The 11,610-nt window shown below is 52.4% G+C and overlaps 1 protein-coding gene and 1 long non-coding RNA gene across 4 annotated transcripts in view; one reads left to right on the top strand and one right to left on the bottom strand.

Annotated features, from left to right (window-relative positions):
* Positions 1-11,610, top strand: part of LOC136794467 (uncharacterized) — a 48,694-nt gene that overhangs the window by 15,452 nt on the left and 21,632 nt on the right. Inside the window, exons 1-2 of one of the 2 annotated variants that reach the window (XR_010841258.1) lie at positions 77-284; positions 10,933-11,018. This is a non-coding gene — a long non-coding RNA (uncharacterized lncRNA). Of the gene's footprint in view, positions 1-76; positions 285-10,932; positions 11,019-11,610 lie in introns of those variants that run through there. The other variant, XR_010841259.1, reaches the window with a different exon arrangement.
* On the bottom strand, positions 421-11,306 carry LOC131760482 (pregnancy-associated glycoprotein 2-like). 2 transcript variants are annotated; one of them, XM_067037346.1, is made up of 9 exons: positions 10,875-11,012; positions 7,783-7,933; positions 6,471-6,588; positions 6,257-6,375; positions 4,823-5,016; positions 3,998-4,114; positions 2,367-2,508; positions 2,181-2,279; positions 421-721 (listed from the first exon to the last, which is right to left on the bottom strand). In XM_067037346.1, exons 2-9 carry the CDS (start codon positions 7,906-7,908, stop codon positions 569-571), a joined length of 1,068 nt encoding a protein of 355 aa, XP_066893447.1. In that variant the 5' UTR covers positions 7,909-7,933; positions 10,875-11,012; the 3' UTR covers positions 421-568. The 2 variants fall into 2 exon arrangements, with proteins under 2 accessions (XP_066893447.1, XP_066893446.1); XM_067037345.1 differs by lacking the exon at positions 10,875-11,012 and adding an exon at positions 11,269-11,306 and having other exon boundaries at positions 459-721.

The following is an 11,610-nucleotide window of genomic DNA, read 5'->3' as shown; positions in this document are numbered from 1 at the left end:
AGCATGGTTGGTCCGGGGCTGGACACGTGATCTGAGGTGGACCAATCAGAGGCCTCTTTGGCATCCGGAAGTTTTTCTGTGCTTTCTTTAGGGATTAGACGCGTTAGGGATATATGTGTAGAAGTGTGAGGAAAGAAAGTTGTCAGGCTCAGAGAATCAAAGATGAGAGACGGGAAAGAGTGAGGGAGAGGAGGGAGCTGACGGCTGCTGATTTCTTGGGTCCAGTCACTGAGATCTTTGCATCTGCTGTGGTTCCTGTGTCTCGGATCCCGAGCGTCCTTCCCGTAAGTCTCCCCTTTCCGTGAAGCCAGTTGGAGTTTGGCTCCTCTCACTTGTGGTTCTGACTAGGTTCTAGATCCTGCCCGATTATGATGCACCTCCCCGACCCAAACAGAGGCACCCATTTGTATTAGCACCGTTGAGAACGGAAACTTTTATTCTTTGCTGAGAATGGGGCTTTGCAGAGCACCAAACACAGTCCACCGCCACCCCTGGGTGGGAGTGCCCTACGTGTGAGCGAGTGTGTGTTTGGAGGGGGCCTGATTGATTGCTGAAGCGGCCCCAGCCTTTACACTGCGGGAGCCAGGCCAACCCTGTTGTTTCCCCGATCGTAAACCGAGAAATACAGCCTCAGGAAGACGTCGCCCAGGATCCAGGTCTCCGACTGGCGTAAGTTCTCTGTGCCCCCTGCCAGGGTGCTGAGGCAGAGGCCCCGAGGGCTCTGGGAGAGACGGAAATGCACACCAGTCAGCTTGAGCCCTTACCTGCCACCCTCTCGGCATACAGAGCCGGCAGCTTACTTTTATTTCCCTCCTTTGGTAAAAACCAAGTGGCTCTCTCAGCAGCTGCGGAAGTGGGGTGCCCATCCAAGACCAAGAACGGCCAAGACGTGTGGCTGCCGTGAGGGAGGGGGGCTGGGGGAGGGGAGGACTGGGAGTTTGGGATTAGCAGATGCCACGTACTATAGAGAGGATGGATAAACCAAAAGGTCCTACTGTATAGCACAGGGAACTCTATTCAGTATCCCGTGATAAACTGTAGTGGAAAAGAATAAGGAAAAGAATACAAATACATGTATAACTGAGTCAGTTTGCTGTACAGCAGAAATTCACAGCACATTGTCTATCAACTGTACTTGAATACAATTGTAAAGAAGAGAGCAAGAATGGCCTGTAGTTCCCCTCATACTGTGCTGTTTCTTTCCTTCTGACCCATGCTCTCTGTTTTCTCTGCAGGGAATGCCTTTGCTTCTCCCTCTTCCCCAGACCTGTTCTTAGAGACTGTGCTCAGCCCCTCTAGGAAGCCTTCCCGGCCCCGCGCTCACCCTCCCTGGCCACTCCAGGCGGGGTTGGGAGACTTACCCTGTGCTCCCCAGTGGAGAGCCAACATCACTCTAATCTGCGCCGGGCACCCCTTGGCTCCGCCCCCGGGGGTGCCGTTTGCATGGGGTCCAGTGATTTGCCTGGACGCATGCAGGCCTCCTCGGGCCTCCATGAGGCTGGGGGTTTAGAATGACTGAAATTCCCTCTCTTCCTCAAAGCCTTCCTGGAGCCCATCAGCCTCCTCTGAACTCCCATAGGGAGCTGACGTTAAGCCTCAGCCCTGTGTGAGGGCCATGCAGTCACTGTGCACCCTGAATTCCCGCGAGCATGCAGCCTCCCCACAGAGGGGTCTGGTACCCCAACTCACAGAGTGGGAACCGGGGATTAGCAAGGGGAAGTGGCAGGCGAGGTCTAGGGTAACCATGTCATTTGTCATCCAAACCAGGACACTTTCGAGGTGGGAGGGGGACCGTTAACCATTACGGTGGGACAACACACTGAGACTGTACCCCCCACCCCCCGTCACTGGGCCTATCGAGGGATTGCTCGAGCTGACTTTCCGTGTTCATCCGTGTGAGGGCTCTGGTTGAACGGAAGCTCCTTGAGGGCAGAGGCCCTTAGCGTTCCCTTCTCCCTGTGCCTCGCACCAGGCCGGCACGGGGTGGTGTCCCATTGATTTCAGGATGATGGAAGTCCTAGACTGCTCCTTACTCTCCAGTGGTTGGTTTTGTGGGAGGCACTGGCCCAGCCACAGGGGCTCTGCGGCATCTGCAATGGTGTGGCATGGCCTGCACAGGGCCCCCGCCTGCAAGCAGGAGCCCAAGGGTTCCTGCAATTCCACCAGGGTTGGCCCTTCACCTTTCTGATGTAGGCTTGAGGGGGCACTGGGTAGTCCTTGCCGTTGATGGTGAAGACGATAGTAGGCAGGCGAGCCACAGAGCTACATGAAACCGCATACTGTTAGAGAAAGAGGGAGAGGGGTTGGCCCAGGAGCTCCCTGGTGTGTGGAGAGCCCCGGGGTGACCCTGTGGCAGGACCCTTCACCTCGTGATTGACAAGTCTGGTGCCGATGAGCCTCCGCATGGTGTTGATCAGTCTACTTGGGCCAACTATGTACGAGGTCCCAGTATCCACAATGGCCTGGCAGCCGCGGAAACAACCGAAAACCACTTTGTTCATGGTGATGCTGAAAGATAATTGGACAACGTGGTCACTAGGATCACTTGAAGTCTCCTCGTACGACTGCCCCCCTCCCTGACTGTCTCCCTTCAGCTCATGCCCTGACTCTGTTTTCCTTTGCTCTGGTCACCTAAGCTTCGTTGACTTCCTTTCAGTTCCTGAATGCATCGGGCTCTTTGGTGCCTCAGGGCCTTGGCATGTGCTGGTCACCCTTCCTAGAAAACCCCCATCCCCTTTGTCTAGCTAATTTCTCCTCATCTTCCAGGTTCCAGCTCACTTGTCACTTTTTCAGGGAATTCTTCCTCCCCAGACTAGATCAGGCTCCTGTCTTGGTCACTCTCTGTAGACTCTTCCTCATTTCTATCATGTACTGAGGTGGAAATTCATTATTATGTGTGTGACTCGTTTCATGTACGTCTGCCTTACTAGATGTAAGGGCAAGTTGTAGCCTTAGTGCCTCTCTCAAGTGCCTAGCACACAGCGGATGCACAATGTATGTTTGTTGAATGAATGAATGAATGAAAAAATGGATGAGGAACAACCAGAGCCCTGTATGTGCTGTGTGGCCAATAATGGGTCCACCCACACAGTGAAGATGGAGGTTCTCTGGGGCAGAGGATGCTGAGAGTAGGGGTGTCGGAGACACAGGCTGCCCTGGGAGAGGCTGTCTCCCAGCGTGGTCCACTCACGCAGCTCAGACACTGAGGCCCCTGGTCAGGCGACGCCTGAGCTAGCCCAGGGGCCTCCAAAGGACACGTAAGCTTTTGTCTGAGGGTATCACTCAGAATCCCGTCAATTATTGTCCCTTGCTCTCAGGCCACTCCTGGATCCCGGCTTCCTGATTATCTCTGTCACAACCCCTGCCCTACTGTGTGCCCGGGATGGGGGGTGGTGGCTCCGGGTGGTGGGAGTGTGTCTTTGTATGAGTTGCTTTCAGGTCTCAAGAATGCAGCCAACCTCTCTCCACTGCCCGGGAGCTTCTCCCTAAGGAAACCAGTTTTCCTGGCTTGTCCAGGACTTTCCCTGTTTTGAAACTGGTGGTTTTGTGTAGTGAGAACTCCCTCGGTCCCGGGTAACCCTAGACAGTTGGTCAGCTTATCACAACCCTGTTCAGCTGGTGAAATCCTGCCTGATCCTCTTGTCACTGCACTTTGGGGTCTTCAAAGCTTGCTCCCTGCCTCACAGCGTGGTGGCTGCAGCCGTCTTGGGCTGCACACGTCTCTCTGAACCCTGTTCAGGACCCTGGTCAGAGCCCTGGTCAGGGGCCTGGAGTGATTATGAACCAACCCATGGGTGGTGTGTGTACCTGTGTGTCTGTGTGTGTGTCTGTGCCTGTTTACATGTGTGCCTAGGCGTGTGTTTATACATGTGTCTTTTGGGGGGGAGCGTATGTCTGTGTGTGTGAGTGCGTGTCTGCGTTTAGTTGTGTGTCTGCACGTGTCTGTGTGCACGTGTGGGAGCGTCGCTTGAGGTGGCCCTCAGAGGGGGAGGCTTACCGGCTCATGGTTATCTGCCAGTAGTGGTTTCCGGACACTGGTATCCACTGGAGCTCTCCTTTGTGGTAGCGGTGGTCCACCCCGCCAAGCATCACCACGCTCCCATTCTCCTTCTGGCTGAGGAGAGAAGGAAGGGCGAGGGCTCCTTGTAGGAGAATAACGGCAGGCACTGTCTGAGGGCTGTGCTTCTCCGCCCGTGCGAGGCACTGCTAGGAGCCCCATGTTACACAGACGGAAATCGAGGCCCGGAGGGATTGAGGACCTGTCCGAGGTCGGTCAGCGACTAATGAGTGTGTGTGACCTGTGCCCGCCACGGGGCCTCCCCCTCAGCAGGTCCCTGCGCCCCTGCTCTCCCTGTCTTGAATTTCCTAATACTCTCTGAACCAGAGGCCCCACGTTTTCATTTCGCACTGGCGCCTGCGAATCGTGTAGCCGCTTCTGGGCTCCCGGTGAAATGTTAGGAGGAAAGCTTCCCGCCGTCGCTCTCCTTCCTTCCATATCAGATCCATCAGCACATCCCGTTGCCTTTTCCTCCAACCTGCATCCTGACCCCTCCCACCTCTCTCGCTCCTCCCTTCACACCCCCTGGACCGAGCTGCTGCCCCTGAGCCCTGGGTGAGCATGGCTGCGTTCCCATGAAACTTTTCTTACAAAAACCAGGGGCGGGGCCACATGTGGGGGCGGGGCCACATGTGGGGGCGGGGCCACAGCCATCCCGGGCTAGACTGTCTCTCAGGAAACTTCTGGATCAGGTAGACTACAACTTTTCACGCACCTGAAAGCATCTTACAGCTGACGTAGAGCGCTTGTCCCGTTCAGACTTACGTGCTCAAGTAGAAGGCAAAGACAGGCTGAGGAATGAGGCCTCGTCTCCTCAGGGTGTCGAAGATGGGGGTGGTCCCTTGGATGGCGAGGCTGGGGTAGGCCAAGCCCAGCATGCCATCGAAGGGTGCGTGTTCCATCCCAAACTGTGACTGGCTCAGGGCAAACGGCTGGCCCATATCGATAAGTTTCCCGATCTGTGGGAGAAGAGAATGTCCCCACATAAAGGTTTGGGAAGTGGGGCGGGGGCTGGGTTGAGATGGAGATGCCATGAGCACCACAGAGAGGAACTGAGGCCTGGCTGTGCCCTGGGTTGACCTCAGATGGTTAGACCAAGCTGGGACTGGAATTTGGGTTCCACTGGTGCGGGGCTGTGGCTTTTAACCAACACCTGCCCTTCCTGCAAACAGTATCTGAAGTGAGTCAAATTCGCCTCATGCCTTCTGTGCTGGTGGGGAAACTGAGGCTCAGGACGGGACCAAATGGTTCCCACTTGAGGACCAAGTGAGCAGAGAGCTGGATAGTCTTCTCTTTGGCATCACTATGATCTGATGAGCGAAATGGACTGAGTTCATTGCAGTGCATCATGGTTTCTGCATCTGCCCAGGAAGACAGAAGCCCATTTTACAATGTCGCTGCCAGGGTTCTTATGAATATTCTGCCTGGGAAACACGCTTTGGGGATGTGTTTGCGTGTGCGTGTGTGTGTGTGTGTGACAGAGAGAGAGAGAGAGAGAGAGAGAGAGAGAGAGAGAGAGAGAGAGAACTCAGGCCCTTTGGGGGATGCAGGCCATACTTTTTATTAGATACTCAAAGGCCCCCTCTTACGGCCCCCCCCTTATCAGGCCCCTCCCACATCTGCGGCCCCCTGCTTTCCCTGTCCGGATTCCCGAAGCCCTCAGTTTCCCTCAAGGGCCCAAGATCAGTTTTATCCTCTTCCCAAATACCGCACACCTGCCTGAATCCTGACTGGCCAGCCCAGCTCCACCGTTTTTCTGATGCCTGACCTTGGCGAGGCCCTGGCTTTCTGCACCTCAGTTCCCTCATCTGTATAATGGAGCTAATCATAGCACTGGCTGTGTGGGGTTGCTGCAGGATTAAACGAGTTGTTACCATGAAAGTACCTAGCACGGTCTGAGGATATAAGAGTGGGTGCTTTTTTCCCCTCTCTCCCTGCTCCCAGCCAAACGAACCTGGAGCTGCTCATGGGCAAAGCAGCTGCAAATCCACACCCCAAGCCACTCTCTGGGTCAGCCATTCTGGGAGTTTGTGTGTCCGCAGGGACGCTGTCTCCCAAGGGACACAGCACTGTGGGGTGGGTGGCCAGCCACTCGGGGACTTTGGGAAAGACGGGCCCTGCCAGTTGGCCCTGCATCTGTTTTGTAAGCTGCGGTTGCTCCCAGGGCCAGCCCTGACTCGACTTCTGGTTTCCAGTTACCCGAACAGTGTCGTAGCCAAGAAATCCAACCATCCTCCCGGAGCCGTAGGTGAGGTCGACGTGCTGGGCCGAGGGCCGGAAGGTGGTGGACTTGTGAGGGTTGAAGACCTCGTGTGTACCTGTGGACATAAGAGATGTGTTCCTGTCGGGTGCCAAGGACGGAGAAGGGGGTGGGAGGGGGAGTACAAGATGGGCGGGGGGTGCAGGTACTCACGGCAGGGGGCACTGCTGCAGTAGATGGAGGGCACCCACAGGTTACCCGAGCCAGTGTCAAAGAGGACCTTGAACTGCTGAGGGGGCGTTCCAATGGTGATGTCGCCGAAATAGGCTAGCTACAGGGGCCGGGGAGGGGTGCTGTGGTCAGGCCTGGTCGCCCTGGCCACCCTCGATTCCCAGAATGCTGCTTCCCTTGAGGTGTCCTGTGTCTCCTGAGATCACTTTCCAACCACCCCACCTCACAGCCTCTGCTCAGACCGGTGCCTTCATTTGATTTTTTTCTTTTTTTTTTTTTTCCATGCGAGCTCTTAGTTCCCTGACCGGGGATCGAACCCGGTCCCTCTGCAGTGGAAGCGCAGAGTCTTAAGCACTGCACCTCCAGGCGAGTCCCGGTGCGTTCACTTGAGAAGCTCTCCAGTCTCCCCTTTAAGGCCCAGCCTGTTTCTTTCTCCAGTTGGCCCTCCTAGGTCACCCCAGGCCACCTCCTCTAAGCTCAGACCGTGTCCTATCACCACCACGCTGCTGGCCCTTTTATTTGACATGTATTTACTCTTTGCCTATCACTCAGGCTGTCCTTCCTATGCATTCTTTTCTTTTTTTGGGGGGAGGGGTACGCGGGCCTCTCACTGTTGTGGCCTCTGCCGTTGCGGAGCACAGACTCCGGACGCGCAGGCGCAGCGGCCATGGCTCACGAGCCCAGCCGCTCCGGCGGCACGCGGGATCCTCCCAATCTGGGGCACGAGCCCGTGTTCCCCGCATCGGCAGGCAGACTCCCAACCACTGCGCCACCAGGGAAGCCCTCCTATGCATTCTTGATGAAGAGACGAGACCTTTTCTTAAAATCAATAACAATAACCATAGTGTTAGATTTTTATGGTGTCACAGGCCATAGGGGCTCAGTAACTTTTTACTGGTGTCCTTCTTGGATCTGCGGAGGCTGACCTTTGTCTGCCTGGGGTTTCATTCTTGATTTGCAGTTGGCTTTATGATCAGGCATGGCTCACCTTTCATCTGTAACTCAGTGGCCCACCTGGTTCAGGAGGAACCGTCTCCCTCAAAGTGGTGACATATCTTTGGCAAGAAACGGATGTTCACCTGCCACCTGGTCATTGCTGGGCCCAGTTACCACCGACCAAGAGTCGAGGATGAGAGTGCCTTCTTCTCTGGGAATGGGGTCCCTATTCCCCAGTGTTTCTGCTTCCTGCAGGAGCCCTAGCCTCAACACACCGCCTGGTGCCACCAGATGAACCCCAGTGCCCGGCCAGAGCGCCACGGGGCGCTGTAGAGTGCCATCCGCCCAACTCACTCACATCCAGGTAGTTCCTCAGGGGATGAAGAGACAATTTCCGGACACGAGGGAAATTCTGCAACCTGTAGTCAGTGTTCATCGCCAGGAAGTTTGTCAGCAAGTTTTTTTCCCTGAGGGTTTCTCTCATGGTCTTGGTCTTTGTTAGAGGGATTCTTTCACCGAGCATTGGGAAAAGGAAACAGAGAAGGGGCAGCAATCAGCTGTGTTATAGTATGACTGTCATTCCTTGCATTGTAATGGCACTGTGTATTTTCCAGGCATTTTTTATGAGTGTCCTCTCATTATCAGGATGCTACGCAAAGGCGATGGCAAATACCTAGATTTGAACACAGGTACTGTTGTGTAAACATGGGTAAGCCATATAACCATTTGGAGTCTCAGTTTCCCCATCGGTAGGTAAAAACGTGGAATATAATAACCCCCATCGCCCGTATAGAATGCTTTGGGTATTAAGTGAGATGATGTATGTAATGTACCTGATACGCAAGAAGTGTCAGCAATGACAGCCATTCCCATTGCTATTGCATCCGAATGTATCTTTTTCAAAGAAGTTCTGGGAAGGAATCTGAAGGGGGATCATTATCCTCTTTTTACAGGCGAGGAATTTGAAATGCAGGGAGTTTGTGACTTGGCTGTGGTCACACTGCCTGTTAGAGGTAAATCCGCCTAGAAGTAGCCTTCCAGATCTTTCTCCAAGGCTCAAGCAGAAGAGAGGGGTGAGAGAGGAAGCCAGGAGATGGGGAAATATTAGGGAAATTAAGAAGCTAGAGAAGCAAGGAAGAGTCAAAATAGAAAAACAAAACTAAAACAAAAACGAAAACTCAGAGAGTTCTACGTGCACAGAGACATCCAAGGAGGAGGGAGAGATAAAAGAGAGAGATACAGAGATGAATATACAGACACATACACACAGAAATGGAGAGAGAGCAGAGAGAAGACCTAGAAGCAATCACAGGAAAATGCCGTTCATAGGACCACACTTACAGTTGCACAGGTTGTGCACTGAGCAATTCCAAGGAGTGCCATTTTCACATAAGTCACGATGTGACTGGCACCCCCAGAGTTGTGCAGCCCTGCAGGCCTACCCCAAGACCCTTGGGCCCCACGTTGCCCATGGCAAGGTACTCATCAATAAGTGAGAGTTGAACTTCAAGACTGTCAGGGAATGATTACATTCCCTTGTAACCCTGATGGGTGGAAGAATAAGAGGACAAGGAAAACCCCAGAAAGAGAGATGATGCCACTTACGGTCCCCGTACTTACACGACTAGGCACTCAGAGAGGGCCACCAGCCCAAGGATCCCAAGCCACTTCATGCTTCTTTCCTGCGCCCAAGTACTCAGGAAAGAGTGAGTTCTGAGCATGCAGTGGTGGCCAAGGGCTCCTAGTTATATATGCTCTGACATGCTCTAATTGTCCCCTTTAGGCCACTAATGGATCTGATCAGAAATATGAAGCTCTCGATAAAATCTTTACCTCCATCAGTGTCTGTGGGGAGTGGAATTGGAAAATTCTCAGAATACAGAGATTTCTACTGTAATCTCTGCGGATTGGCTGAAAAACCAAACTGAACTGCACGGACTAACTAAGAGTGGGGAGACTGTTGCCAACTTGGAAAGAAAACACTGTTAATAACGTGATAAAAGTAAATACTACTAGAGGCCATGCTTGACATTCGTGATCTAACGTGGTCTTTCGAGCAACTTCATGAGGTATCATTGCTGTCCTCAGGTGGAGAGGAGATTGCTAGGAGGAAAAGAGTTCAAATGGCAAAGTGAAGACTTTAGGAGCAGTCCAGTGACGTACAAGTGGCTTTAGGTAGTGGGACAGATGGCACAGTTCAGGGGCACCTATGCTGCCAATATGCATTAAAGGTCTGGGCTAGGGGCTTCCATGGTGGCGCAGTGGTTAAGAATCCGCCTGCCGGTGCAGGGGACACAGGTTCGAGCCCTGGTCCGGGAAGATCCCACATGCCGTGGAGCAACTAAGCCTGTGCGCCATAACTACTGAGCCTGTGCTCTAGAGCCCACGAGCCACAACTACTGAGCCCATGTGACACAACTACTGATGCCTGCGTGCCTAGAGCCCGTGCTCCGCAACAAGAGAAGCCAGCACAGTGAGAAGCCCGCGCACCGCAACGAAGAGTAGCCCCTGCTCGCCACAACTAGAGAAAAGCCCGTGCGCAGCAACGAAGACCCAATGCAGCCAAAAATAAATAAATAAAATAAAATAAATTTATAAGCAAAAAAAAAAAAAAGGTCTGGGCTAGAGTAGTGTTACAATTACACAGTTTCCCTATTGGGAGAAATGTGATGCATGCATCCACAAGATACTTTATATCGTCCAACAAACATACACGGAGGACCCTGTGTGCTTGGGTGTAGGTCAGATGCTGGAAAGTCAAAGTCAAGGAAGACACAGGAGGTCCTTATCTTCAGGGAGCTAGCAGTCTTGGGCAGTTCTCACAAACTCATGACCCAGGAGGCAAGAAAAATGAATGGAAGGGCTGGGTGGGCATCAGCGAATCGGGGCAGCCCACGCCCTACCACAGGGGGCAGTCTCTCCTCGGCTCCCACCAGCGGCTGCCATCCTGGAGAGCAGGCTGGTTGGCAAGTTTTCAAGCGAAGTCAGAAGTCTGGATATTTATTTTTAGTCTGGTAAAATTCCCTGATTTTAAATGTTAGCGACTATTTTTTTTTTTGTTTTTTCAAAAAACATAGTGTGAGCCAAACCTCAAACAACTAACTGTGCTGGATTCAGCCTGCAGGCTGTGCAGGGTTTTATTTCTGGCCTAGAGGTGGGAGTAGAGAGGGGGTTCAATTCATGTTGTTCGAATGAGTAAGAGACCGAATGCATCTGAACCATGTTAATTTCCCTTCCTTTCGTAAAGAAAGATGACCAGGGTCACATAAACCAATGAATTTAATAATGTCCACTTGCTGAGCATCTGATATAATTCCCCACTGGATCCATGCCTTGAAACATTTTCTCTACGGAACCAAGCATGCAAAGAACTAACTTCTGTCTTATCAGTCAGAGAAGACAAAAAAGACCACTCAGAGCTCCTGCTCAGCCTGAGATGAACAGGGTTACCTGTTAAACTGTTATTCCAGCCGAAGCAAAGATGATGGAGTTTTATGCTTCCTTCCAGGATTCCCAAGACCTGGGTGTTCCTGCGTGAGATCCATCCAGGCCTGTCCCTTGGGTAGAACAACGGGAGGCTGGCCTGGTCACCAGGTGGGTGATAGATTGGGTGCTGCATCTTCCTACTCATTTCTGCACATTGTTAAAATTCAGTTTTGGTGGTTCAGTCCCTACGGAGGGGATCTGACGGCAACTAGCAAGTGAACACACACTATAGCATTTAGCTCGGCAATTCTACTTCTAGGGATCTATCCCAAAGACACACTGGCAAAAATACAGAAAGACACATGTACGAGCCATTCACTGCAACACTGTTAGTAAAAGCAAAAGATTAGAAACTTACCTGTAGTGACCATCCACGAGGGGGAGTGTTCAATAAGGCACCGGGCATCTGAACCACCAGGCATAATGCAGATGGAGAGAGGCGTGGAATGGGTGAGATCTTCGGGGTGTACTGTTTAGTTTTTAAAAAAGGGGAACCAGAAAAGTGCTTATAGTTTGTTACTTTTACATACACATATATGTCTATTTTCAATAAGAAAGAGTTGAAGAATAAACCAAAAACTACAGGTTAAGGCAAGTAAGTAAATAATGCTAATGTTGCTATGAAGCAAGACTTTCAGTGGAAGAGAGAAAAGATGTTTATGTATAAAAAAAAAAAAGCTTAAGTAAAACCTTGCAGTCT

Source organism: Kogia breviceps, chromosome 7, assembly GCF_026419965.1.
Source record: "Kogia breviceps isolate mKogBre1 chromosome 7, mKogBre1 haplotype 1, whole genome shotgun sequence".
NCBI classification, from domain to species: Eukaryota; Metazoa; Chordata; class Mammalia; order Artiodactyla; family Physeteridae; genus Kogia; species Kogia breviceps.
This window is presented reverse-complemented; position numbering and strand designations above follow the sequence as displayed.

Bases quoted from the DNA above. Each gene is read 5' to 3' on its own strand.
- LOC131760482 (XM_067037345.1), bottom strand. From the start codon at position 7,908: ATGAGAGAAACCCTCAGGGAAAAAAACTTGCTGACAAACTTCCTGGCG. The intron at 6,589-7,782 runs GTGAGTGAGTTG...CGGCCCCTGTAG, and splicing joins CCCTGAGGAACTACCTGGAT to CTAGCCTATTTCGGCGACAT. The intron at 722-2,180 runs GTGAAGGGCCAA...CGTCTCTCCCAG, and splicing joins CTCAAGCCTACATCAGAAAG to AGCCCTCGGGGCCTCTGCCT.